We start from the raw sequence: 26,966 nt of genomic DNA, 5'->3' as shown, positions 1-26,966 counted from the left end.
GAGGGCAGCAGCTGGGGGAGCGAGGACAGCATGATGGAGGGGCCCGTGTCCGACCCCATGGTCAGGGCGGGTATGGCGGCGGCGGCGATGGCCATGGAGGGCGCCGGGGAGGGCGAGGCCGAGGTGCAGGCGCTGGAGCTGGCCAGCGAGAGGGCCATGGCGATGGCGCTGCTGCTGCTCACGTGCTGGCTGGCCGGCCCGTGGATCTGGGCATTGGCGGCCTCGATGGCGGCGGTCAGAGCCTTCATGCTGTCGATGCTCTCCGTGGAGTTGCTGAGGCCCGAGTGCAGTGCCCGGCCCTCGCCGCTGCCACCGCCCGCTCCCCGCGGCCCCACGCTGCCCTCCATGTAGGCGTCCTGCGCCGACTCAGTGCTGCTCTGCGCTGTGATGGAGATGAAGGGCTTGGTGGAGGTGCGCGGGGGCACGGGTGGAGGAGTCTTCTTATAGGTGGTGATGCAGGAGGAGACTGCAGGCAGAGGAGACAGAGGACAGAGGACGGGTCAGTGAGGGCATAGAAAAGGACGATCGAACTGACCTCTAATCAGTCCTTAACTCTCCTCTTCATGTTCCTGTAGCTCTGGTGGTAGAACAACTATTACAGCAACTACACCAAAGTGGCAACCACACCAAGGTCATGGGTTCGATTCCCAGCAAGCATGTGTGTGTGTGTGAACTGTGCGTCACTATGGAGTAAAACATCTTTCTAAGTAAATGAAAAGTACACTTAGACTGTGTGTGCTTGAGTGTGTGAGACAGTGAAGGTGTGTAGTTGTGTGTGACGCAGGATGAAGGGGACGGCGAGCGATGACTCAGAGCTGGCGAGGAGTCAGGCTGCAGCCCACGCACACACACATCCTCCGCCATGTTGCTGAGGACTAATTACAAGCACTCAACACCAGCGCGCCACATTCAGCATCCATTAAAACAAGGAGTCTTTTTAATCTTGACCCCCTCTGCGCACTTCCCCCGACTATCCTGTTCACAAATACTGGAGCCATGAATCATCCAGGTTAGCACCTCTGGGTCGTGTGTTCCATTGCTCATCTCCCCACTCGGTCCTGTGAGGCAAAGGCAAATAGCATCACGTTCAACGACACGCACGTATTCTCTGAAACTAATTGAGCAGGTAGATTTCTTCTAAAAAGCTAATCTGCCATAACACTAGACAGTGCATGGTGCTGTGTGTGTGTGTGTGTGTGTGTGTGTGTGGGGGGGGGGTCAGATGTATTAAACGAGCAGCGGTGTTATGGCCAGCTTGCCATGGGTCTGTGCTGTGCTGTGCTGTGCTGTGCTGTGCTGTGCTGTGCTGTGCGGTGCTGTGCGGTGCGGTGCGGTGCGGTGCGCTCTCCCAGTCCTTATCTGCACCAGCGCTACTGTCGTCTGGCACAGCTGAGTCACTTCAGCAGTGCGGTGGCCTCGTGGGTGGAACAAGCCAGACTAAACATGAGATCATCCGCATGAAGTGGCTCTGTCTGGCCACCAGTAAGGTAAGAGAACACAGACAATGATGCTGTGTGTGTATGTGGGTGTGTTGTATTGTCTTGTGTGTGTGTGTGTGTGTGTGTGTGTGTGTGTGTGTATGAGAAGAGGAAATGGAATGTGTCCTTTAGAAAATGCAGCCATATTTTTCAGGATTGTGTCTATGAATAGATAGATAGATAGATAGATATATAGATAGATAGATAGATAGATAGATAGGGAAAGAGACACTATGGGAAGTAGTCACTGAAGTGTGTCTGCTTGCCACACACAGAGTAGTACCATCACATGCCCAGAGCAGGGCAGGCTAGCAGAATCCTTCCAACACTAAAGACACTCACACACAACACACATGCCACATGCCGCCACACACTTTTCCTCCTTCTCCCTCACACACACACACACACACACACACACACACACACACACACACCATCTTAAAGGACAAAAGCTGTGACAGCAGGGTCTTTTTATGTGAAATCTGGGTCACATAGTGCTGCATGATAAAAAAAGCCTGCCACAAAAGATGGAGTCGCTGACACAAAACAGCATGTGCAAACATGGCTTTGGACTGAGAAGCAGCAGTCACATCAGTTGGAACACCAGAACAATCTCAGTACGCCACAGATTTATAAAAAAAAGGAAACACAAGAAAAATAATCCTTCTGAGCCTTGTAGTTGTGATCTTTCACACTTTCCCGACAAAGTGTCGAGACAGGCAAGTGGAATTGATTCACTCCAGCTGTGAGATGAGATCCTGTCAGGAGTGACAGTCGGGTTCAGACTTGGTAAGGCAGCCGCCATCATGGGCTGAACAGAGAGAGACCGACAGAGAGAGAAAGAGAGAGAGAGAGAGAGAGAAAGTGAAAGAAAATAAAACAAACAGATATCCTGCTCCATCTGGCTGTGAGCCAAAAGCTGTCTGCTTTGACTGCTAGAGCTTGAGACTGCCTCAGCAGCAGAAGCGGATGGGGCCCTCGAGCCACAACGCAACATCAAAGCACATCAAATATACACTCCCGTGTATATAATGACTCACCCACGGCACACACACACACACCTGACGTGAGGACCACTAGGCCCTCTTTATGAAGCTGTCTGCATGACTGTGTCCGGAAACATCATAGGAGAAGTGAGAGCTCTGTGCATCCCTCCAGTGGAGCATTATGGACAATGGCCCACATGGGAGATCATGTACGACACAAACACACACATACACATGCTCTTGCACTTACTAAAAATAATATCAAAGAATAGCTCCTCAACAGTGATGAGAGAGAGGGGGCTCCAGCTCTTTGCTGATGCTAGTCTCGGCCTGTCTTTAGTAATGACAAATACTTTGTCTGCTCCACTGTCATTCACTTCTTTACAGTAAGTATAAGATTGAGGAATCTTAGTTGTCCAGTGGTCACCATGAATTCCCTCAATCACAAAACAAAGAGGAAATACCCAGTGTATGCAAGAAAGCACACAACACCAAAAACATGGGAGATCTTGGGGGGGGGGGGGGGAATTCGGTGCTTTCCATTCCAGTAAGAAACATAACTCAAACTTTGGTCTGTGAACCTAAACTGCTCTCTAGCAGGTTGTCCTTACCAGGGCCAGTGTGTCTCCATATCCCCTCCCTCCTGCTGAGCTGCTAGTGGACACGACTTGTTTTTTTCTTCTTCATTAGTCCGATGCAAGGCCTAAATCATTTTCATAGCCTACTGCACCCAGAGAGGGTTTTGAGATCCCGAATATTTACCTACATCCCCTGGAGACTAATCAAACATTATCATCATCTTTTTCTAACTTTAAGCTTATAGCCTATTAGAAGTTATTTAAAAAGAATCTTATAGCAGTTTGTGTCAAAAATAACTTGTGCTGTTATTTTTGCTGGGTTTTTAGCCATTTTTAAGTCACCGGCCCGGGAATGTAGTGCTTATAAAACAATTAACAGCACAAACTGTAATTTTTATAGAACAAACATCAGAAAAAAACACTTTCACATACAGCTGCATCTCAATAAATTAGAATATTGTGGAAAAGACCATTGCCCAGCCCAGACTGGGAAATGAAAGGCTCAGGAAACCATTGCCGGTGTTTTGACTTAATTAGCTGATTAGAGCTCATCTTAGGTTGACATTTCTGTATTATAAATTCTTCATTTCAACATTTTTGATTCTGGATTTTTGATTTCCATGAGCTGTAAACCAATCAAGATTAAAACAAAGAAAAATGTGAAATATATCACAAATCATAAATCTACAGTAGATTATATGAAAGATTTACTTTTAGAAATAAATTATGGAAAAAAAAAACTTTTCCATGATATTCAATTTTTTTGAGATGCCCCTGTAATTATGCAGCTGTGCAGCTGTGCTGAACACGGGGCTCATGGGCAGGACTTCTAAGATAGAAGAGTGACGCAGGAAGTGGGGTACATTTTTCTAAGCAGTTGCCATGGTGACTCGTCATTTCTGAGCTCCATTGATGATGGCTTTTCATAGTCATCGGGCACACGCTGAACTCAGAGTGAACAAACTCTGTGTAGATGGAACTAGCCCAGATCAAGTGTTTTGGAACAGAAATATCAAGAGTTTCCCATCTCAGGGTAAATCAACCCAGAGATCCTGGTTAGAAAGAGAGTTAGTCCAACCTCCTTTCTGGGAAGGACCTCATCAATTCCAGTCTCTGTCTAATAGCTGCTCATTGCAGTCCCATGTAACCCCATCTCTCTCTCTGAATGTTTTGAGAAACCTGAGACACGTGCACTGCCCTGCTATCATACACTCAAACCTTTTACTTTTTACCTCAAACTACCGTTACCTGTTGTTATTTACCAGTTACTTTGACTAATTATGAATCATATATACTGTAGCCTATATATGAAGAAGTAATAGTATTATGTGTAACATCTTTAGTGAACTTGTCAACCTTCAACCTTCTCTGACTCCCTTCTCATTTGGTACAAATTCTGGCAATACTGAGCAGATTCATCATAATTTCATCAAGGTCTTGCCCATGGTGATAAATTGACCTTTGTCTTGCAATTCAATTATCTTTAGTTAGACTTTGCACTTCGCCCATTATTCAAAATCACCTGTATGGAACTAAACAGACACAGTTCACTATTAATAGTAGTGAAAAAATCTGATGATTTTATCATTCATTTGCTAATTTAAAAGCTCATTGAACCCCTGAAGTCATTCCCCTTTAGTGTTGGAATATGCAGGCTAGATTATATGGCTTCATATACCATCCACTAGTCAGATATGTCAAAGATCCAACAAGTAATTAGTTGACATGACAAGCTAATTGTGTCCCTCTTTTATGTCAATACAAACAGTAGGGCACTTAGGCTACACACAAACTGTGGTTGCATTGAGATTCAGGAGTTACAGAGTTCAGGGGTTCCACTTTTGCTGCAATTGCAGCATACCTCTAAAACATTGGAGTGTAACGAGTCCCTCTAGTGGTTCACATCAAGTACTGCATTGACTGGTTTGTCCAATTATTGAAGACATTTGGCAGCAGCAAGATGCCATGTCTAATTTCTTACATAAAACTGACATACTTCATGAGCTCACTGGAGGACTTTAGACAGATAGATTTAAAAAAAAAAAATGTTTTGTCAATTCTGACCATGACAACCTGCTGCACAAACGTCAGTGTGTGAAGATTCAGTGATGGCCAAGTTCCCACAACAGTGAGGCCCAAATAAACCATTCAGTTGTGTTTGTGTTTGTTTTCTATGGCATAAATCATCAGATAAAAAAAAAAAAAAATCCTCACAGAGTACTGTTCGGTAAACATCTTCTCTCCTTGAAATAGGAACACAAGATTAGAAAATACGTATACTGGAGTTACACAGCTTCATACAAATCATTAGAATATCAACAGAGAGGAGTGAGGTCTGAGTTAAAGGGGCTTCACGATTAGCATAACATTTCCAGGAAATGGAAAAATAGTCAGCCTTCCCTGATTGGTGGGCTCATTGGTAGTCAGCCCACTCTACGCCGCGTACAGAGCCCCTGATGCATGCCGCCTGCTTAGCTGGCAGCACTGATGCATTCTGTCAGGAGCTCCTTCACTGGCTGCCCATGCTGTCATTCACAGCAGTGTGTTGGTGTTACGCACACATTTTACACTTCTGACTCAATTAATCCTTCCTCTTCCCTTTTCTCCCTTTTTACCCATGCAGCGACTGTGCTTCTTGTGAGTGATATTGTCATACTGTTTATGTTATTTATTCATCCCTCTCTCTCTCTTTCACACATTCTCTCTCTCTCTCTCTCACACACACACAGATACACACAGATACACACACACACACACACACTTCTCCCTGATGGGAGAGTTTTGGCATCTCTGGACTGTTGACCCTGAGCCTTAAAGGACAAAGTGAATCATGCTGTCAGGACTAGACAGCCACATTTCACCCCACATCAGACAATCACTCTCCATTCCAGTGGCAGAGTGTCCTGCACACTGCCCTGACACTCACCCTGCTAGCAGATCCCTCCACTTACCTGTTACAGGGCTTGGCTGGCTATTTATATTTACTTAGTGCTGGCATATGGGGTTGATTAGGCTAGACGGAACCCTCCAGAGAGAATTAGCCTAAACGAGGGTCACACTGACTGAGGTTTAGTCTACGTCTTCGTATAAGTAGCACAGGCGATTTGAGTGGGCCTAACAGACACATGATGCTCTCTAATTCTTAAGGTAAGCCCCAGGAGAAACCAAAAGACAACTCACAGCTCCTAATCCTCAGGAGAGGCAATTAACCTGACCCTCTCGTGCACCAGCCACTCGAGCGGCTTTTGGAGAAAGGTCAACTGTAATCCAAGCCACGGCTCCCCCTAAGACAACGGCACCGGTCAACCTCTGGGATATTATTACCGCTTGCTCAGTCACCACCATTAGCACAATTATGCAGCCCAATTACTGCACCAGCTCCAAATGTGTGTGTGTGTGTGTGTGTGTGTGTGTGTGTGTGTGTGTGTGTGTGTGTGTGTGTGTGTGTGTGACACAATTAATTTAAATCCATCCAGGTAAGTGCATTTCTCAGTGGTCACAAACTCATCATTGACTTTTAAAGCAGAAAAAACTAAAAGAAGAAGAACTAGTCCTGGTATGTCACCCAGTCCCTCATGCGTCTCATCTGTTAGCATCAGCCTGTAGAGAAACATGGGCTTCTGCATTAACTACATCGCAAAAAAGAGTGAAAGAGTTTGCGGAGTCTACCGCCTTTAAACTGCCTAAACCCTCTGACACATGTAATATACTGCTAATCCTAGCAAGACATGATGCATTAAGAGCTGACATGCAGCTTTGAGATCAGTTCGTAATGAGGATTTGCTCAATACAGTGGATGAGCCTATATAACATGAAAAATGACTGTGGCGCTGCAGAATAGTGCCATAGTTGCAGCGAGATTGGCAATCATTGGTAAAGGTATGGTGAGTCTTATGAGTGAGAGTGTGACTGAGTGAGTGTGTGTGTGAGTGAGTGAGTGTGAGTGAGTGTGAGTCTTATGAGTGTGTGAGTGACTGAGTGAGTGTGAGTGACTGAGTGAGTGTGTGTGTGAGTGAGTGAGTGAGTGTGTGTGTGAGTGTGTGAGTGACTGAGTGAGTGTGTGTGTGTGAGATGAGTGAGTGTGTGAGTGAGTGTGAGTGAGTGAGTGAGTGAGTGTGTGTGAGTAGCTATGCACTTAAGCAGATCACCCTACGCGACCACTGCAGTTTGCCAATGACGGGAGTTCTCACATCCTCCGTCACAGAGGAGAGGAGGCAGTATGAGGGGCCTCTTATCAACAGCACACACACTCACCAACATCCAGCCAGCCACACACACGCACGCACACACGCACAGCCCCGCCAATGACCTTAGGTCTCATTCAGCTGGTGTGGATAGACAAGTGTGTGTGTGTGTGTGTGTGTGTGTGTGTGTGTGTATCTCCCTACATTCTCGTGAAGCCACCCACAGGACACTAACACACACACACACACACACACACACACACAAATGGAAGATGATACAAACCGGCACAGACTGGATTTCACAGAAACTGACAGTAAGGATAGCATTGCTGATGGCTGCTTGCTGCCCCTTCTAGATGCCCCCCCAACACAAACACAGAGAGAGAGAGAGAGAGAGAGAGAGAGAGAGAGAGAGAGAGAGAGAGAGAGAGAGAGAGTTCTAAAGAGCTCTGGTATGTGGGTGTATTGCAACAGAACTGTGAATGAGGATACTTGTCAGAGCCAACAAGATCTCACATCTATTTGTAATCGTATTTGCTACCATCATCATCATCAACACCACCATCATAATTATCATAACTATCATAACCACCACAATGCTATTACCAGCATCACCATAACCTGGCAGGCAGACTTGCTGTGTCAGGCTGGAGCTATGAAGTCATGCTGTCCTTCATAGAAATGTCATGTATTTATTTGTGTTTTAATTCTAATTATGTGCATATACATACTTTAAAGATCATCTGTATTATTATTGTTGCTGTTGTTTTCATGTTTTGGTCCAGTCTGGGTGTTTTTTTTTCTGTTAAACTCTGCTGATATGTCTATGTTTGTCATCTATGTTTCTCAATGGAAAAAAAAACAGACTTGGTCTCCTAATGACGACTGAGGGTGGTGAGAAATGTGACGCTGTCGGCAGTGTTCCCAGAAGGGAAGAGGGGGGCAGTTGTCTGCCGTGTGAGGCAGCAGGACTGAAAACAAAGGCTCAGGGGCAGGGGGCCGAACCCGTTGTCAGGCAGAATGTCTTATTTGAGAATGCTATGCTTCACAGACCTGGCCTGAGCAGCTTGGACAAGCTTAACAATAAACAAAACACACACACACACACACACCTTCAAACCAGCAATGTTATTCCACCACAAAAGGGCACTGTCCAGAATCAGTAAAGCTGTCCCCAGCATATGTCAACATTTCCAAACCATCAAAAGAGAGCAAAACAAACAACATCAGACACAAATACTGTATTCGCACACAGTGAGAAGCTGGTCTCTGCCTCAAATGATGTATCAGGCAAGAGGTCAAGAGGTCAGGCTTTCAATGGCCCCAGTGAAATAAGTGGAGGCCCTGAGTGTTATTTCTGCTCCTTCATGTCCAGCTTGCCCTGTGGCTCTGGTCAGCCTGAGACACATCTGCACGGGGTCCAGACCATTTCATCAGCTTCATTCATGACTCACCTAATGGACCAGCATTGCCCTGAGTACCAGCAACACACACATGCTAATGACTCTATTAAGAAGGGAGAAGGAGAAAGAGAGAGAGAGAGAAAGAGAGAGAGAGAGAGAGAGAGAGAGAGAGAGAGAGAGAGAGAGAGAGAGAGAGAGAGAGAGAGAGAGAGAGAGTAGTAACATGGTGGAGCTAAATCCAGAAATAATTCTAAAGTTCAAAGCATCATTAAACTCAAAATGAGGACAAACAAAAACAATACTGCTCAAAATACGCATTTTGAGAATTACAATTTGTACAATATTCAACAAGATATTCTTTCATATTTAAGATCAGGGCCACACCAAAACCAGTGTTGTGCACAGGAAGTGTTATTACAGACATTGCATGAACATGGTTAACAGAAAAATGGTTTGATGTGAAAGTCAGCTAACCTGAGTCATCTTAGAACAGAGCCTCAGGGTCCAGTAATGGCAGTAATGCCACATTCTAAATAACAGGGAGCTTCTCAAAATAAAATATCAACAATGGTGTACATCTACACACAACGACTACTATGCTGCAACGATGTATCCATTACAGGATTACAGCACCAAACCATGTCTGGGGAATCTAAAATCAGATATTGATACCATTATGATCCAAGCTGCTTAAGGAAAACATGATGTTTGGTCAGATAACTACACAATCTCGTCCAAAATCTCTTTGTATAAACAATGTTATTTTTCTACAGTGGTGATTCTGAAGAACGAATCCGAACAAGCAGATGGCACAACCCATAAGGCCTACACACACACACACACACACAGACAGATTGACAGTTACACACACACATGAGTTCGGTCGTCGTATGTGTGTGTGTTACTGTATGTGTGTGTGTGTTATGTGTGTGTGTGTGTGTGTGTGGTGGTGGTGCGCCCTCTCAATGTCAACCCTGACAGCTTCCTCCATTAGTCCCCTCATAATTCATCTGGCACGGTCTCCGTGGTGCGGACATCTGGATTAGCCACGGTGGGCTCTCCCTGACAGGGCCGTGGCATAAATCTGCCTCACAGCGGGCAGCTTGGCGGCATGGCCAGGCGGGCGGGCGGAGAGAGAGACGCAGACGGAGACATGCTTCCGTCTGATGGGAGGCCCCTCTCTTTCCACCTTCTCCACCTCAATGTCAGCTGAGTGTCACAGCGAGGGTTGCAGCTGCTGTGTGGTCACAGGTGTGTCGGGGGCCGTCTCAGATCAAACTAAATTCTCACTTTCTTTTTTTGTCTCTTTTCACGTCTCCAAGTCACATTTGCAAACACAAACACACGCACACACACGCACACACACACACACACACACAGGGGCAGGATCCACTCGGAAATGTCAGAAAATGGACACGCCCAATCTCCACTGAGGACACTTGGTCAAAGGGACCTCTTTGATCGTCACACGCATCCATCCATATGTAATGTGGAACTGACAATATGGGCAGTAGTCTGGTAGCGCATGGTAATCTTCTGTGCACAGTTGTGTTATTGATCAAAAATCTTATTTTAGTCAGTGTACGTTAAACGGAAACACGGAAAAGATGTGTTATTGGTTTGGGATTTCCCACAGCGGCCGACCAACAACCACACCTTTACTAACATATCAGCAGGATACAATAGCAATGCACAATTGACTCGAGACAGCTGCAACGTGCACCACAGGCTGTACCTGGGGTTAGTAATAGGTGGCTCTCCTTCACTGTAGAAAGTCAATCAACAACCTAGCCAATATAACGCAAAAGGGTGCGGGATTCCACCATAAACAACCTTTGAGTGACTATCCTCCAAAGTCTAAAAGAAAACAACAAAACAAATGTCTCCACTGGCCTTGTGTCTGTTTGCCAGTGTACTAGTTCTGTATATTTTAGCTTCTTCCTTTCAAAGGCTTCCTCCATTGCATCTTCAAAGTCAAGTCAAGTCAAGTCAGATTTATTTATAAAGTGCATTTAACATGCACATAGTGCAATCCAAAGCGCTCCACAAACAAGACACATAACAACAAGACAAAAGATGCCGGATGGAGCGGCGTAGTCGCCAGCGTACCCATGACATCAAGACAAGACAAATACATTTAAAAAATAACAAATACAAAAAATGCCGGACGGAGCGGCGTAGTCGCCAGCGTACCCGTGACACCAAGACATACAAGACAGACAACAAAACAAATAAACAAATAAAAAAAGAAAATATATTTTAAAAGGGGAAAAAGTGATGTTAAAATTAGTCCAATTTCCAAACCAGCTGAAAATGTCAAAGGGCAATGATGATCCGTGAAAACTGCGCACAGAGCTTTGTCTTTACAACCGATGCAATGCCAACAAAGTTCTTTAGCAACTGACCAACCCAGTGAATTCACTGGCAGTCTGGAGATAACGTTAACGTTAGAAGCTAGGCCTGCTAGACTGCAGTCTGGAGATGATGGAAGCACAGTCCAAAGTACTGAGCGATCGTGTAGATCCGCAATTCAGTGGACTTAACAGCGACTTTGTTGCTCCGTGAGAATGCAGCTCTTCACCGTTAACGTTAGTTTGCAGTTGGCAAGGCAGCTCGCAGGTCAGCAACAGCTCGGCGGGCACGGTAGATCTTTCGCAGAGTAGAGCCTAGGTCCGGCTGTCCCGAGAGATCCACTCGACCAGACAGTGAAGTGCACTGTTCACGGATGGATGGAAGGATGTCAGAGGCCCAGTTAGTCTGCAGTTGGCATGGCAGCTCGCAGGTCAGCAACAGCTCGGCGGCCATGGCAGATCTTTCGCAGAGTAGCCTAGGTCCAGCTGTCCAGAGAGATCCCCTCGACCAGACAGTGAAGTGCTGCACCGCTCACGGATAGATGGAAGGATGTCCGATGCCCAGCTAGGGCAAAAGCTAGCCATAGCAAGCTCCCAATGGACAAATGTCAATGACATCAGCTGACTTAGGAGTAAAAAGGACTAAGAATAACACGAAAACTATCAAAAATAGCGTAAATAAATAGGGAAAACATTTAACTAGACAAACCAATACAAAAAATAAACATGACATTACATAAAATTACGAACATTACATAAAAACAAACAAAAACATGATGCCAGACGGAGCGGCGTGTCTCGCCAGCGTCCCCGTAACCTAGCAACAAAGGGAATCATTAGCTCAATACAGTAGACAAAGCACTCACTGAAAATACAGCACCATGACTGGACTGAAAGCAGTCACAACAAAAGCGGTCAACTTAAACTCGCTTGTCCTAAAACAAACACACCAGTGATTTAAAGGCCGATTATGTCTCCAGATGTAGAGACCAGGGGTCAAGCTAGTTTTACAGCCAGATAGAGTATGCTTTAATGAGCCAACACACGTAGCAATCTGCCTTTCTTTGATATCACTGTGGTTGATACCCAACCCAAGTTGACCTGTCAGACAAGCTGGTAGAACAATATTATAATTTGCTTGTGGCAGATGCACAGAATGGGTTTTGGAGATAAAACCAGACCCTTTGTGAATTCGGTCTCTTTTTTAGCTCTTCTGTCACTCTTGCCATGCTGCTTCTCTGTCATGCTTAATTCTTATTCTTAAGCATTCTCTCCTTCATTCTCATCTCTGCATTATCCCCCCTTCAGTTCAGGATTGGGTTTATGTGCTCATTTCAGCATATTATGGTCTAACTCACATCTAAGCTGTTTATTCAGTTATTATTATTCACAGTTGTATGTATTTGTTTATTCAGATTTATTGAGCAAACACATAACAAACCCAACATGCCTAACATGCGCTTACCATGCACTTCCTTCTTCTACTATATCTTTGATTACACTCCCTGATTAAACTCTGTGCTCTCTTCCTCTGGCTTTCTTGAGGTGTTTGAAAAAGCAGTATTTACTACCCTAAGGCCTCCTTTTTTATGCTGGAGCTCGATTGTTAGTTCTCACTTGTAAGTTGCTTTGGATAAAAGTGCCAGCTAAATGAATACATGTAAATGTAACCAGTAAGGCAGGCTACATACTGTCTGTAGATTGAATTGATTTGTATTAAAGACCCACAATTCGTTCAATCAGGTATTTTGCATCTGAATTTTTGATAGCTGTTGTTATGCAGCTTAATAGGTTTTAAATCTGTGATAAAGGAAAGGAACTATGACCAAAACTCAATTTCAGGTGAAGGTATTTAAACAAATAATTGAGGGGAAAAAAAACGAATAAATAAAAAAACAAACTTAATGTCCCTATTGAAAACTACATCTCAGTGCGCATCCTGGTGCTTTGAATACAAAGTAAGCCGGTGGGGAAGGATAAATTCACAATCCCAGCAGCGTGTGTTCTTAAGTGGATTATAGAGATGCAGGAATGTTGGGCAGGAAGGGAAGAAAGGAGGTGATTTGCATGGCTTTGCCTACAGGCTTCCATCTTGGTCTGAAGGTCGGCTCCCTGCTCTTCCCTTCACCATAATTACTCCCTAGCGTTCTCATGATGAAGAGATCAGTTCAAGCCTGTGTGTGTGTGTGTGTGTGTGTGTGTGTGTGTGTGTGTGTGTGTGTGTGAGTTTTCATTTGTCGTTTTCCTTTCTTGACCTTGCAAGGAAAGAAAACATGTTTACTCTGCATCATCAGGTCCAATCAGTCGAGTGTGGGAACCATTTTGATTAATGGGGGCCAACTGAGTGGGCTGCTGTGAACTGTCCCCTGTTTGGAGTCAGAGTCAGAGTCAGAGTCAGAGTCAGAGTCAGAGGCAGAGTCAGAGTCAGAGGCAGAGTCAGAGGCAGGTGACTGGTAGGCTACTACACCAATGGGGGCGGATGGCCAAACACGACACTAATAGCTGCAGTCAGCAACCTTTGATCTTGAAGGTGCAAGGTTCAAAAGCTGTCCAATACAGCAGGGATGTTACAAAACAGAAAGGCTCTAAGCCAGGAGCTTGGGTTGTGTTTCATTTAGTATTTTCCTTGCTGCTTGGCCCCAAAGGCAGTTATGAAAAATTCACAAGTCCGGTGCAAACTCACTGTTCGCGTACAACCCCCTCTCTCCCTCACACACTGTTTTGCACTTTTGTCTCATGTCGTTTTCTTCATCTTCCTCCTCCTCCTCTTCCCCCCCCAAGTGTCTTCTCACAGCTAATGCTGCAGACTCCTGCCCATATGTCTGCCAGCAGTAGCCACCCGCAGCCAGAGACCATCACACTGACACGTCTCAGCAGAGATGAGCGTTACTGACCCACAGCTGAGGGGGGGGGTGGGCACGGGGAAGTATCCTCTGCCTCCTCTCCACAGCTCATCCTAAGCTGCCGTCTCAGGGAGGGAGATGAAAGCGCGCAAAGCCGACCGCGCTGCCAAAACCCATTCCTCTGCTTGCACCCGCACACAACAACCCAGCTGACTACTGTTCTCATTTAGAAGCCAAAAGTAGAAAAAAAAAACATGATTTTCAGGTAGAGAATAAACAAAAACAAACAACACGTCACTGTTTGCCGTCAAACTTTGGCGACAAACAGACAGACAGGTTTGTCAGCAACAAGGAGCTGCAGTGAGCGAGGAGCTGCGTCTCCAAAGTGGAGCCCAAGGCCCAGCGCTTCTCCACTTATTTCGGGTCGATTAGAGCACTGTGGAGCGCCAGTGCCTGCAGTAGGCCCCCTAGTGGTGACATGCATTTGGATGTCTTCTCTGATGAGATCAAACTGAGATGTCAGATGCTGTCAGTGGGATTAGGCCGCAGGGCCCTGCCACTCTGAAACCCCCAGAGAGGAGCAACAGAATTGGGTCACCACAAGTTCAGTCCAGACCACAGCGTGTGTGTTTATTAGTAGGCCTGTGTGTGTTTTTGAATGTGTGCTTATGAGTGTGTGTGTGTGTGTGTGTGTGTGTAAGTGTTTTTATGAGTATGTGTGTATAGTGTGTGTGTTTCCATGCCTGCCAGCCGCAGCAGGTCTGTGGGTCAGTCACACTCACATTCATAAGCTTCTGTGGTCATCACGTGTGTCTGCATAGCTACACACACACACAAAAGATATTTCCAGGTCAGTTGCTAGGGCCTGCATCAAAGACAATCAACCTAAGATGCTGAGCACTGGATGCTGGCAGAATGGTGATGGAGGTTGTTTTTATACCACTGTCATTTCTATCAGCTGACGCAAAATCTAATCCTAGTGGGGATTTGATTGATCTCAGTAACATGGTCGGGGCCTTGAGGTTAACATACTAGCGTCGGGGCTCGCCTAGAGGTTAATGCCCAGTTAAAAGCTTTATAGGGTGGTCCATGTTAGGCAGTAATGATGAAAAATCAACTGAATGAAGTGTTTAACCAGAATAGCCATTCATGTTTTACTCACGAATGACTGCTGGTGTCCAGCCCTGGCCAGAGGGCACCACCATGCCTGAAAGAGCCAACCATCCATGGGGGTCAGATTGAGCCCGGCCATCAGAAGAGCCCAAACCGAAATCTCTTTAGTGCGGCCAAATGCCCCAAGTCTCAGGGGAGATGACCGCTCGGCTTGTGCAGATGGGGCTTGTGCTGTCTAACACAGTGTTATTGGATGCTTTTTTTGTGTTGTGATTCTGTGGCACTTTGTTGTACGTAGATTTTATTTATAAATTTTTTTCATTCTGTGTGGACTTGCTCCAAAACTGAATTTGGTCTCTATGTACACAGGCCGCCCTCTTCAAAGCTGAGCACAGCATGTCTCCATATGCTACTATGGGCTGCAGAGCTAGGGCCACAGGTAGGGTACATGTGTCTGGGAATGTGTGGTATCGGCACGTGTGCGAGGATGGCACAGTTGCATGCGCATGTCAGTAGATTTACAAGAGAGAGCGTGAGGGTGTTCAGGGCAGGTGCACAGAAAACAGAATTGCATGTGTGCCGTCTCCACACACACACACACACACACACACACTGACCTGTGCTACTCTGGATGGTCCGGACGGTGGTGGTGGTCCGGGGCGGCGAGGCGGGTAACAGCGGTCCGACCTCGTCGTCCTGCGAGCAGCCCTGGTCAATGGCGCGCACGTAACTGTGACTGCGCATGCGGAAGCAGCCGGGTACTGGCAGGTCCAGCGCGTCCACCGCCTGCGACTCCATCTCGCTGAACACCGACTCGCACACGGCCTCGATCTGCCCATTCACCTCCACCTCGCTCACCTTCACGGCAGGAGAGGCCGGGTGGAGAAAGAAGATGAGACAGGACCAGAGGAAGAGGAGGAGGAGGAGGAGGAGGAGAGAGCAGAATGAAGGGACAAGGAAGGAAGGTGAAGAGGTATACAGTGGAAGGCCAGGGGCCAGAGTATTAGTACATGTACTTGGCTGCAGAGCATGAAAACTCCAGAGAAAAGCCCCACTTACCAAGGGGCAAACATCAAGGATTGAAAAAACAAAGCTTAGAAAACAGAGTTATGAAGATAACAGGGTAAAAGAAAAGGAAGAAGGTCATAAACCAATGAACTAAACTAGCACTAGCACTAGCAATAAACACAATGCAGTGGCAGGAGGAGGAAGAGTCTTAAGAGCGAGGGCTGGGGGGAACTGAAGCGCTCGGAAATAAAGTCAAAAGTCAATCCTTGGGAGGAATGGGACATGTGGACACTTTAACTATGCATGGGGGTAGATGCAACAAACAAAACCCTGGATACTAAAGTGCACTTTGGGTGGAGGGGGAGGATATTTGATTGGTGAAGGATGCCCGTCACCTGGCTAGCTAACCATGCTGCCCAGGCCAAAAGAAGCAGGTAGATCCAGCACTGAAGTAGCTAGACAGCTACCACGGGGCTCACACTTGATCATGCAGAAGGAGACGGTGAGGATGAAGGTTGTTGTGACGTACTGAGGTGAAGACAGAGACAGGCTGGAGGAATGACCTGGACAGAGACACACTGGACAGGCAGAGAGGGTGGACAATGTGGAGGAAATGACACAGGACAAGGAGGGCGGGCAGCTCAGAACTCGCTAACAGTCATACATGAGGGAATGCACTTACATTGTTCTTCCTGAATTGAACTGTGCTTTAGTGTATTTTTGTCCATGGGCCTGACAACAGGCTCTTAAAATGGAAGGTCTTGGGCAAGTAAGCTTTTGAATTATTTATAGTCCAAATGTTGGCAAAGCCAGAAAAAAAGTAACTTTCAGTTAGTTCTTTAGCTTTATATATCTCCTTTAAACAATGTCTTAGTGAGATCTGACTGGGGTTAGTAGGGGATATTGAGTTCTACTATAACTTTATAACATTATAACTACCGGTATATATGTTTTTGCGATACAAAGGTGAATGAACAACACCATGTGGCAAATGGGTCCAATTCATCTCGGTAAGAGATGAATCACTGGGTTGACGTCATGATCCTGGTATGGCGGGGGGCTCTTGGGGTCAAATTTGGACTCTGACCTTCCTCCCCCTGCACCCCGGCCTGCCCTGCCCTGCCCCCGCTCCGGCCCCCCACCCGGTGGAAAGGAGGGGGTGTGGAGGACAGGTATCGGGGGCGAGGGGGATGGGGGGGGGGGGCGGCCTGCGTGGGGCGAGGCGTGAGTGGGGGAGGTGCCACCAACCTGGCTGATGGTGCTCATTGCCCTCATGTAGCTCTCGTTTCGCGAGCGGTATTGGGGTGAGGCGAGCAGGGCTTTGGGGTCCAGGCTGTCCAGGCTCCTATTGATGGAAACCTCACTCACCGCCCGCAGGTAGCTGTGGCTCCGGATCTGCAGCTTCGGCGAGTGCTCAGTGGAGATCCTGCAGGGGGGAGAGAGAGAGAGAGAGAGAGAGAGAGAGAGAGAGAGAGAGAGAGGACAAATTACAAGATTGGATGGTTTCGGGAGTAAAAGCCATGACGGAGGAAGGGATAACAATTGTGGAAACATGGTCTTTCACACTCCAGCTGAATTGCACGTATAAGTGTCCTTGATTTGGACGGATCGGAGCGCTTGAAAGTGACGCTGGCACAGTGACATGTGGTAGGAGGCGCATGGCATGCCACTGCTGGCTCATGCACCATCGGACCTAATTTGAAGGGCATCAAGGAAGAGGGGGCAGAGGGAGAGAGAGAGAGAGAGAGAGAGAGACAGAGAGGCAGAGAGAGGGAGGGAGAGAGAGAGAAATAGACAAAACCAGAGATAGCAATTTATTCTCTCTTGAGTGAGTGGGAGTTGGAGGTGGGGATAGAGGGGATGGGGTCTCGAGGAGAGTCCATCAAGCGCAGGGTCCCTGGGCTGATTCAGCAGCCCGCTCCCTGTTTGTCCGGCGCGGGCCTGCATTATGCATGCGTGGCTCTTTAAATAGAGGCAGCCAGCTAGCTCCAGCGGGCAGGGCAGAGCGGCTCTCCTCTCCTCCTCCATCGCTCCACTGCGGCTGCTGCTGAGGAAAAACAGCTAAACTCACTTAAGGCCACCCACACAGGCCGCACTTTTCATACACACACACACACACACTCTCTCTCGCTCTCCCTCACACACACTTACAAACATACACGCATACTCTCTCTCCCTCACACACACTCACACGCCTGTACTCCTTCCACTGCACATACATGCCAACGTTGACAAACGTGAGTGTGCTTGGACTCATGAACATCCATACTCACATGGACACATGCAGCAATATGCCTGCACAAATCAACCACACACACACACACACATCTGGCTGTGACTGCAGTTGCAGTGTGGCGTCTGAAGGAGAGAGAGCCAGAGGGAGGAGAGAGCTGCTCCTGTGTCTGCATGGCTGGGCTCATGACTGGCCAACACGCACACTGAACAACGCTGCACACCCACGCAAAAACACTCAAGTCAAGCACACCAGCAACACTCTCTCTCTCTCTCTCTCACACACACACACACACACACACACACACACACACACACAAGCCAAGGCAAAAAAAAGGCTGAGAACATAATTTCATCCCAGACACCTTAGATCAACAATTATATAATCCATCCAAAGAGGTATAATTAATAAACAAGGTATAAACATAATGACTACTTGCTGGCAATCAGGCCTGAAGCCGTTGTCTCATATCAGTTTTGCTGGTTCAGGTTTGCTGTCAATTTATCATATGTCTTCTCTAGATTGTTTCCTCCGAGATACCTGACATGCAAATTTTGTTTGTGGTTACAAACCGCAAACACAGATAAGGTTCTAACCCTTGGCAATTATGACAGCCCTGTGCTCAGTGTTCCTGGAGGATGCTGGGTGCTGGGTTGTACTCTCCCCCACCCACCACCCACACACGCCCAGGACGCCTGAGTCTCCGCATGAGTTTATGTCAGCTTTTCTTCATCACACATGACTATCTGTCACATGCATTATGGATTATGAGAAAGGTCTGCCTGGCTGGCTCTCAAAAGGTCTCCTTTTCATGCTTTATGTGGACTGATGATGTAACACGGAACTTATGGACAGTCGGATGGACACGCCGTGCCGAGCTGTTGGAGGGAGGTCCAGAAGCAGTGAGTGATTGGCGTGTGATGTGCTCCACACGTGACACTGTGAAGGGTTAAAATTCACACAGCAGCGTTCGACTGTCTTCTACATGCATGGCCTCATCCCAGCCGCCTTGTCTTTCACACAAAACAATTGGAACGGAATTCCACAAAATCAATATTTATAAGCAGCTGTAATTCCAAAATAATATTATGATTCTGCAAAGCCTCAAATCCTCCAATCCCTCTTTGAGGCACTCCGGGCTGTGGAATCCATTTTCCTGAGAGCAAATGAGGCTGCCTGCTCTTGCCTGCCTGCAGTTGTTCCTTTAAGGTCCTCTAAGTCCTGTTCCTCTACAAACCCCTCTGATACGGTTTGGTATTCACACAAAATGAGCCACTTAGTTTGACAATATCAGCAAATGACTAACTATACAGTTTGAAAACAAAGTAGTATGTCTTTTGAAAGGATCTTACACAGAAACAATGTGTCACCAATCTAGGGCAAAATCACCTGTCTGTCTGAGTCACCACAATCAAATCCATTTAACAGGCATAAGGATCCGCAGGCACTTTGTTAAAACACTGTTTGAACTAATAATGAGGATTTACTGTAATTTGGCACTCTATGTCAACTTTAACCTTCAAAATTGAGGGACATGAAAAAAAAAGACATTGTGTCAGTGAAGCACTTGGTACAGAAGTCCCAGGGCTAATTAGTCTAATTACTCATACCTTCCATGGCTGGGAGCTTACTTAATTAAAGCCATGCTTGGCTCCTAGCTCCCTGGAATAATGGAGGCTTGTTTCCGTGGAGACTCTAATTGATATCCCTGCTGTGTGCGGCGTGTCCGTGAAGCCACACTTCTTTGCAGGGGAGGGGTGAGGGTGGGGGCTGAGGGGTGGTGGTGCTGGTGGTGCTGGGGGGCAAGGTTGATGGAGGAACGTTTACAAGCTGCACAATTATTTTCTGTTTTGCGAGGGAAACAGATGAGCATCCATATCTTGTGTGATTGCGGCAGCGGCAGGTAGCTGATTGGAGGAGAGGATGAATGGTCTGTGATTAGGGCGCCATTAGTTAGCAATAAGCATGCCGTGCCTGTGTATGCTAAATGTGCCAGTGGGGAGTGGACGGACACAAAAACACACTGCTGGAGAGAGACAGAGAGAGAGACAGCAGGTGTCATGGCTCTGTATCTGAGTCAGACTTTTTTTGCATTTCTACAGTGGAGAATATGAGCTCAGGGATGAGTGGATTGTCCTTTACAAACAGGTTAGTAAGCTTAACATTTGTACTATTTGGCTGTACTTATGCTTGGAAGCTACAATGACACTTGAGGAACAGATGGTGTTTGATAGGTGCTGCTTAAAAACTAACTTGTATAAAAACTTATGACACTTCTTTGCCACTTCTGTGCACTCTGGCATTCACAAATGTTAACAACAAAAGTGACTCATCAAAATCTCCTTATCAAAAGATATAACTCTGCAGCACATTCACGACCAAGGAGCTGTCTTAAAGCCAATGCAGTGCCTGACTCATATCTGATGTGCTGGAAGAAAGTGTTTCCATCTCTTATCATAAATGCTTGCTAAATAAATGAGGAGAAGGAATTAAAATTAAAACGAAGATGAAGGTTACAGATATGTCAAAGTAAGCTTGAGCAGACCCTCAGACAAAAGATTAGTAAAACTGAAAAAAAGAAAATAAGTCTGTAACTACATCACTCCTTTATGACTGTCTGTCTGTCTGTCTGTCTGTCTGTCTGTCTGTCTGTCTGTCTGTCTGTCTGTCTGTCTGTCTGTCTGTCTGTCTGTCTGTCTGTCTGTCTGTCTGTCTGTCTGTCTGTCTGTCTGTCTGTCTGTCTGTCTGATCACCATTCACCTCTTGTTCATCTGTCTCAGTTCTCTCTCTGGTGATTCCTCTGGTTCACATGTGTGCTGTTCACCTATCAGACATCAGCTGGCTCAGCATTCAAGTGCAAAAGTTCAACCATTCCTTGATAAGTCAGAGCAGTGCTTTACACTCAAAAGAGTTACAGATCAACATACAAAGGGCATTACTGTGGGCTTGTGCTGGCTAAACGCTTGTTTACTGTAACGTAGGATGTTGTACATTTCAAATATTTGCTTCGGGCAACACATTTCTGTTTCTCCACAGTTCGACAGGAAGTTTTTGAAAGACTGAAGTTGCTTGTAGATCGACATCATCATCCATCCTCACCCCAAGTGACCAGTAACACAGCCAAACTAAAACTCCTCCTCAAAAACCACAAACACAGTGAATCATGCAATGGGAAACCTACTCAGGTCAAAACAGGACCCTGTGTCTCATATGTATGTGCATTGGTAAGTGCTGTGTGAGATGGTGAGCAAGTCGCCTTACTTTAGAGTGGTCATCTCGTATGTGTGTGCATTGGTAAGTGCTGTGTGAGATGGTGAGCAAGTCGCCTTACTTTAGAGTGGTCATCTCGTATGTGTGTGCATTGGTAAGTGCTGTGTGAGATGGTGAGCAAGTCGCCTTACTTTAGAGTGGTCATCTCGGTCAGCGAGGGCTGCGTGGCTTTGAGGTAGCTGGCCCGCCGCGCCTGCATCTTGGGCGAGGGCTTGGGGCTGCCGTCCGAGTCGCCGCTGTCGTCCTCCGCCATGGCCTTGACGTAGCTGCCGCTGCGCATGCGCCGGCACGGGATGTCGTCCTCCTTGGCCAGCGGCGTGAAGCCTCCGCCCCAGTCGTCCTGCGGCACCTGCAGGGGGGCGGTCAAGAGCATCAGGGACCGCGCTGCCGGATTGCATGGCGGCACAGCCGGAGCCTGCGCCATCACACACACACACACACACATACGTACACACACACACACCTGACTTCCCTCCTATGCCCCCCTCATCCTGTGAGCAGAGGTAATTAATGAGAGTGCTCGGCCTGGCCTGCTCCGCTACACTAATGACGCCTGCCTGCCTGCACAGCCTGCCATCTGTCTGCAGCGCTACTTCCTCCAGGCGTAGCCCTCATCGACATGGGCCACACTCGAAACAAACAAACAACAACAACCAAAAAAGAAGGAAAACGAACAAAGGGTCATTAGAGAGCCTGCAAGGATATTGATCTGGCATCATGGATTTTATTGCCCCTGTGTGTGTGTGTGTGTGTGTGTGTGTCTGTGTGTGTGTGTTGCCGCGACTGGGTCTGGTGAGAATCCTCCAGTTGTAGCATGGGCAGTTCCCATGCCCATAGTAAGTGCTGCAGAAACTCCACTTTAGTCATTTAAGTGAATAAGCCAGCAGGGTGGTGCTGAGGCTGGGGGTTACTGGGGAAACGGGGTTGGCGCTGACGTCAGATGACTAGTGCCCAGATGCTGGCCTGACAGCATGACGTGTTAGCATGGAGTGCCTGCAATCACACAGCCACATACAACGCTAAAGACACAGTCACTCTTGGCCACCTTTCAGAATTCCATCTGAAACTACTTCCTAAGAGGTCCAGTTTGGGTAAGTGAGCAACTGAGTGTGTGAGTCAGAGTTGGTGAGTGACTGTGACTGTGTGTGTGTGTGTGTGTGTGTGCATGTGATTGTGAGTGAGTGAGTGTGTATGTCTTGAGTGCATGAGTAATTGTGTGTGTGAGTGAATGAGTATACTGTAAGTGTTTGAGTTGGAGAGTGAGTGCACGTGTGAGTAGGTGAGTGAGGCTCTATGTAAGTGAGCATCACAAACATCAGTGCAGGCTTAATGGCTTTTAGATCTCACTGACCCCCCCACCCCCCAGTTCAGGATGAGGGTCTCTGAGGGGGCAGTAGGAACTGATTTCCGATAGCAGCGCAGGCCGAGGAAAGGTCGGCTTTTTGGTGGGAACCTCCATTTGCTCTCATTAGTGAGACTTAAGAGAGTGGCACAGGGCTGTCTAGATGCTTCTAAGCCCTCTGTTTGCTGCAGTCCGTTTCTCTCCCTTAGCCTGGGAAATCTGCAGGATAGAGGAAAGTGCTGCGACAACACTACTTTTAGCTCCTTTATCTGTTCTGGTTGGCTTCCTAAGGGTTTTAAAGGCCTCAAGTGCTGCCAGTCTTCCTGTTCTCATGTTCTCAAAGTGAGGTTCCAATTGGTGTGTGTCTGTGTGTGTGTGTGGGTATGCATTCGAGAGCGAGAGTGTGGGAGTGTGTGTGTGTGTGTTAGGGGGGGAGGAGGAGTTCTGGGGCCATGCTGAAACTTCACACCGGCAGTGCAATCTTGATGATTGGAACAAATGCATCAGAACAGTGGCGATTCAGAAGTTTCCCAGTGGTGCATGTAGCTTTTACCTGTCTGGCGACACCAGGTTTCGACACATTCATTTCAACAGCAGGGAATCACAAGAGGAAGTGGAAATTACGCCTGGTGGGGGGCATATGCAATGTTCTTTTAGTCTTTAGTGGTGGAGGAAAGTGCGTCACCAAACAACCAAGAGACCAGTTCAGCTCTGGCATTTGCATGTGTGTGTGCCCCTGCATGAGCAACACACATCTTGAAGGTACACACTCTTGGACTTGCACACAGCAGGGAGCTCTACTAGCATCTGGGACAACATTCCCATTGGGATCTGCAGAGTATCCGCCTCCTCTTACTGTAATCACACTGAAGAGTTTAAGAGCTGCTTCAGTAAGGGGGTGCTGAGGGAATTGTGCTGGGTCACGTGACTCTTTTTTTGGCCTCTAAAGTATCTGTTTGATGGCAGGCTTTCACTACTCTGAGTCTGTCTGAAAGTTGACATTCACACATTTTGTGCATTTGGTGACAGTTTGACAGTTTATCAACAACTTTTTAGTGATTTAGTCTGCATATGAAAACAGTTATTAGTTAGTTAGTGCCACAAACTAAGAATTAACATCAAGTTAATCATCAACACGTCACATTAGCACACAGTTAGAATAACAATTACACAATCACATAATCATTAGGAAAAAAAGGATAGAGGAAATGGGAGAAAGGAAGGTTCAGAGAAGATAAAATCATAACCAACTGGTAGGTAACCAAAAAAGGATCCACCAAAGAAACCGAATGCTTGCCAAGCTAACCCGGAAAGTAAGGCAGCTAATGGATTTGCACTTACTTCTCTCTCCAGAAACTGAAACTCAAAACTGGAGGACCGCTCCAGGAAGAGGCGAGGTGGTGGTGGAGGAGAGGTGACGGTGGAAGTGTGAGGGGGGAGTGGGGGGGTGGAGGTGAGGGTTAGATTTTGGAGGTGAGCATGGGGGTTGGGGGGGGGGGGGTGGGGCAGGCGGGGAGACGGGGGTGGAGGGGGGGGGGTAGCGAAGGAGGAGAACGTTTTGTCGGAGGAAAAGAGGTTTGGCGTACCTGCAGGTATTGGCAAGAGCGCTCCTGCTGACAAGCCTCAGCTTTCACTAGCGCCTTATCTACATTTACCACCGAGGCCTTCTGGTAGACTTCCCGGGCCCTGCTCACCGTGAGAGAGGACGACCACGAGCTCTTCTTGACCAGCTGCTGGGCGGCCTCCACGGCCAGTGGCCCGGCAATGCCACCGCCGCCGCCGATGGCGCACGTCGAGCACTTGCCCACGTCGTTGTTGCTGCGCGATGTCTTCAGCGTGTGCTCGCTGATGGTGTTGTAGGCCTCCAGGAAGTACTGCGACTGCGACTTGTCCGGGTGCCGGCCCATGGTCATGACGCCGGCCGTGGGCACCGTGGGGCTGCGGTACAGGCACACGTCCCGCTCCAGGTTGTCGTCCGAGCTCCAGTAGCCCGAGGCCGGCACGTGCGGCGACGAGCGGTTCTTGGGCTCGGCCGACTTGCAGCGCTCGCGGCTCTTGCTGCGCTTGCGCTGCCGCAGTGTCGGGGTCTCGCTGTCCGGGCTCACCTTGCAGCTCCCTCCTCCGCCGGCGCCGTTCACGCTGCCCTTGGCGTGGTGGTGGTGCACCTGGTGCGGGCCCTCCAGCGAGTGCGACTTGGTGAAGAGCTTCTGCACGGAGTGCACCAGGTGGCGGATGCGGCCGGGGCTGTCGCTGCGCTGCTCCAGCGCCGCCGTGCGCTTGTACTGCAGCGTGTGGTAGCCGTCGCGCGACGCCACCGCCGGCAGCTGCCGCTCAAACTGGTCCAGCAGGTTGACGGGCAGCCGGTTGCCCTTGACCGAGCCGCTGCCCCCGCCCCCGCCGCCAGTGTAAGGGACCAGGGCGCACTCGTCCTTGAGCTCGTGGTGCGAGCTGTAGTGGCGGCGCGGGAAGGTCCCGTAAGGCACCACGCAGTCGGGCTGGTAGGGCGAGGAGGTAACGCTGCGCTGGGCGTAGTAGGGGTGGTCGGCCGGGTGGGGCGCGTCCACCTGGCTGATGAGGTACGGCTTGCTGCGCTCGGCGTGGTAGCCCATCATGTCGTACGAGGGCTCGCAGGCCATCACGTGGTGGTGGCTGCGGCTGCTGGACAGACCCTTCATGGCGGTGGTGGCGAGGGTGGAGGGAGAGAGCGAGCTAAGGGCATCTACCGGGAGCGTCCAAGCGGGAGGTCAGGCAGCTGCAGCTGGAGGGAGGGACAGAGGGGGAGAAAGCAAGATATAGGGCGTGATCAACAGGTCCCTTTAGCAACCATCACACCCAGCATTTAGCAATCTACAGGGGAGTGTACATCTAGACTGCTATTTAATGTACAACTTTACAGACTACTGCAAGTCACTCAGCTCATTTACAATGAAAGCACCCAGTCCCAACCAGACATGACAAAGATGACACAAATTATAAATAAATATGAATAAATAAAACAAATAAATAAAGTCAATAAATCCTAAAATTGTTTGTTTTGTCCGAAATCTACTTGCTTGAAATGTCTATGTAAATTGCAAATAACTGCACCATACTCTGAGCAAAATGAATGAGAGGGGTCTGGACATTTTTTTTTACAGTTATGGGCCAAATGTACCAGTTAGTAACAGTACCAGCCAGCCTCTCGTGCTTTCTAGAGATGAACCAGTAATCTCCCATCCTATTGTGACTAGTCTGAGCCACCACTTCCGTTTTCACTGTAATCCAAACAGCATCAGCAGCAGTGCACTACACTGCACTACACTACACGGCACGGCACGGCACGGCACGGCACGGCACGGCACGGCGAGGATGATCTCATCTAAGCATGCCAGCCCCCTAAGCAGGGCCTTCTCCAGCGGCCATGTCCTGAAAGGCATATACTCTGTGGAGGACTTCATCCCAGAGGCTTTTCCTTTTCCTCGCTGTCTCCTGGCCTCCGCGGCAGCTTGATTTCATTTCACACGCCCGCATTTGCACGCTTTGTCCTCTCCTCGCAAGAAACAACAGCTTCACACACCCACACACACAAACACACACACACACATCCGTTTCATTCATCTCGCTGCATAGCCCAATCAAACTAATTGCAGACAGCAAGAGCACTTTCAGCTATGCTAATTTGGTGACGTTGATAAAGAGCACTCTCACTACACAGGAAGAGATCTCAACAGGAAACGGCAAAGAGCATGCAAGGGAGTGAGAGAGAGAGACATAGAAAGCATGGAGAAGGTGAGAGAGAGAGATAGAGACAGAGACAGAGAGAGAGGAAGAGAAAGAGAGGGAGATGCAGAGAGAGAGTGAGAGTGAGAGAGAGAGAGAGAGAGGCAGCAGACCCTGTTATTATCGAGGTTATTATTGGGTGCTGTGACACGCTAATGGTACAGGGGGCTTCGTCTGTTCAGATTGCCACCGCTCTGATCTTTCTTTCTTAGACACACACAAACGCACACACTCGCACACACACACACACAAACACACACACACACACACATAAACACACACTGGCTCAAATAGAGAGAGCTAGAGGAAAAGCAAAGGGGAGAGGAAGAGGAAGGCAGAGGAGGAGCAGGGAAAGGGGATCTCATTTAAAAATCAACTCTTCCACACATTCACACTCGCTGCTTCCTTAGGGGATGGA

At 47.9% G+C, this 26,966-nt stretch overlaps 1 protein-coding gene across 1 annotated transcript in view; it reads right to left on the bottom strand.

Annotated features, from left to right (window-relative positions):
* dlgap1a (discs, large (Drosophila) homolog-associated protein 1a) overlaps positions 1-25,541 on the bottom strand; it is a 37,931-nt gene extending 12,390 nt beyond the window's left edge. Inside the window, exons 1-5 of the mRNA XM_076293421.1 lie at positions 24,484-25,541; positions 21,579-21,796; positions 17,193-17,370; positions 15,554-15,794; positions 1-466 (exon numbers count right to left, since the gene is read on the bottom strand). The exon at positions 1-466 is cut by the window's left edge and continues 61 nt beyond it. Coding sequence (XP_076149536.1) covers positions 1-466; positions 15,554-15,794; positions 17,193-17,370; positions 21,579-21,796; positions 24,484-25,464 — 2,084 coding nt within the window. The 5' untranslated portion in view covers positions 25,465-25,541. The remainder of the gene's footprint in view (positions 467-15,553; positions 15,795-17,192; positions 17,371-21,578; positions 21,797-24,483) is intronic.
* Between the last annotated feature and the right edge of the window lie 1,425 nt (positions 25,542-26,966).

This window comes from Alosa pseudoharengus, unplaced genomic scaffold (assembly GCF_046254945.1).
Source record: "Alosa pseudoharengus isolate Yale_2024_CS ecotype anadromous, Long Island Sound unplaced genomic scaffold, YU_APseudo_1.1 YU_APseudo_1.1_scf_2, whole genome shotgun sequence".
Taxonomy (NCBI): domain Eukaryota; kingdom Metazoa; phylum Chordata; class Actinopteri; order Clupeiformes; family Clupeidae; genus Alosa; species Alosa pseudoharengus.
The sequence above is the reverse complement of the archived record's forward strand: the minus strand, read 5'-3'. Positions and strand labels throughout refer to the sequence as shown.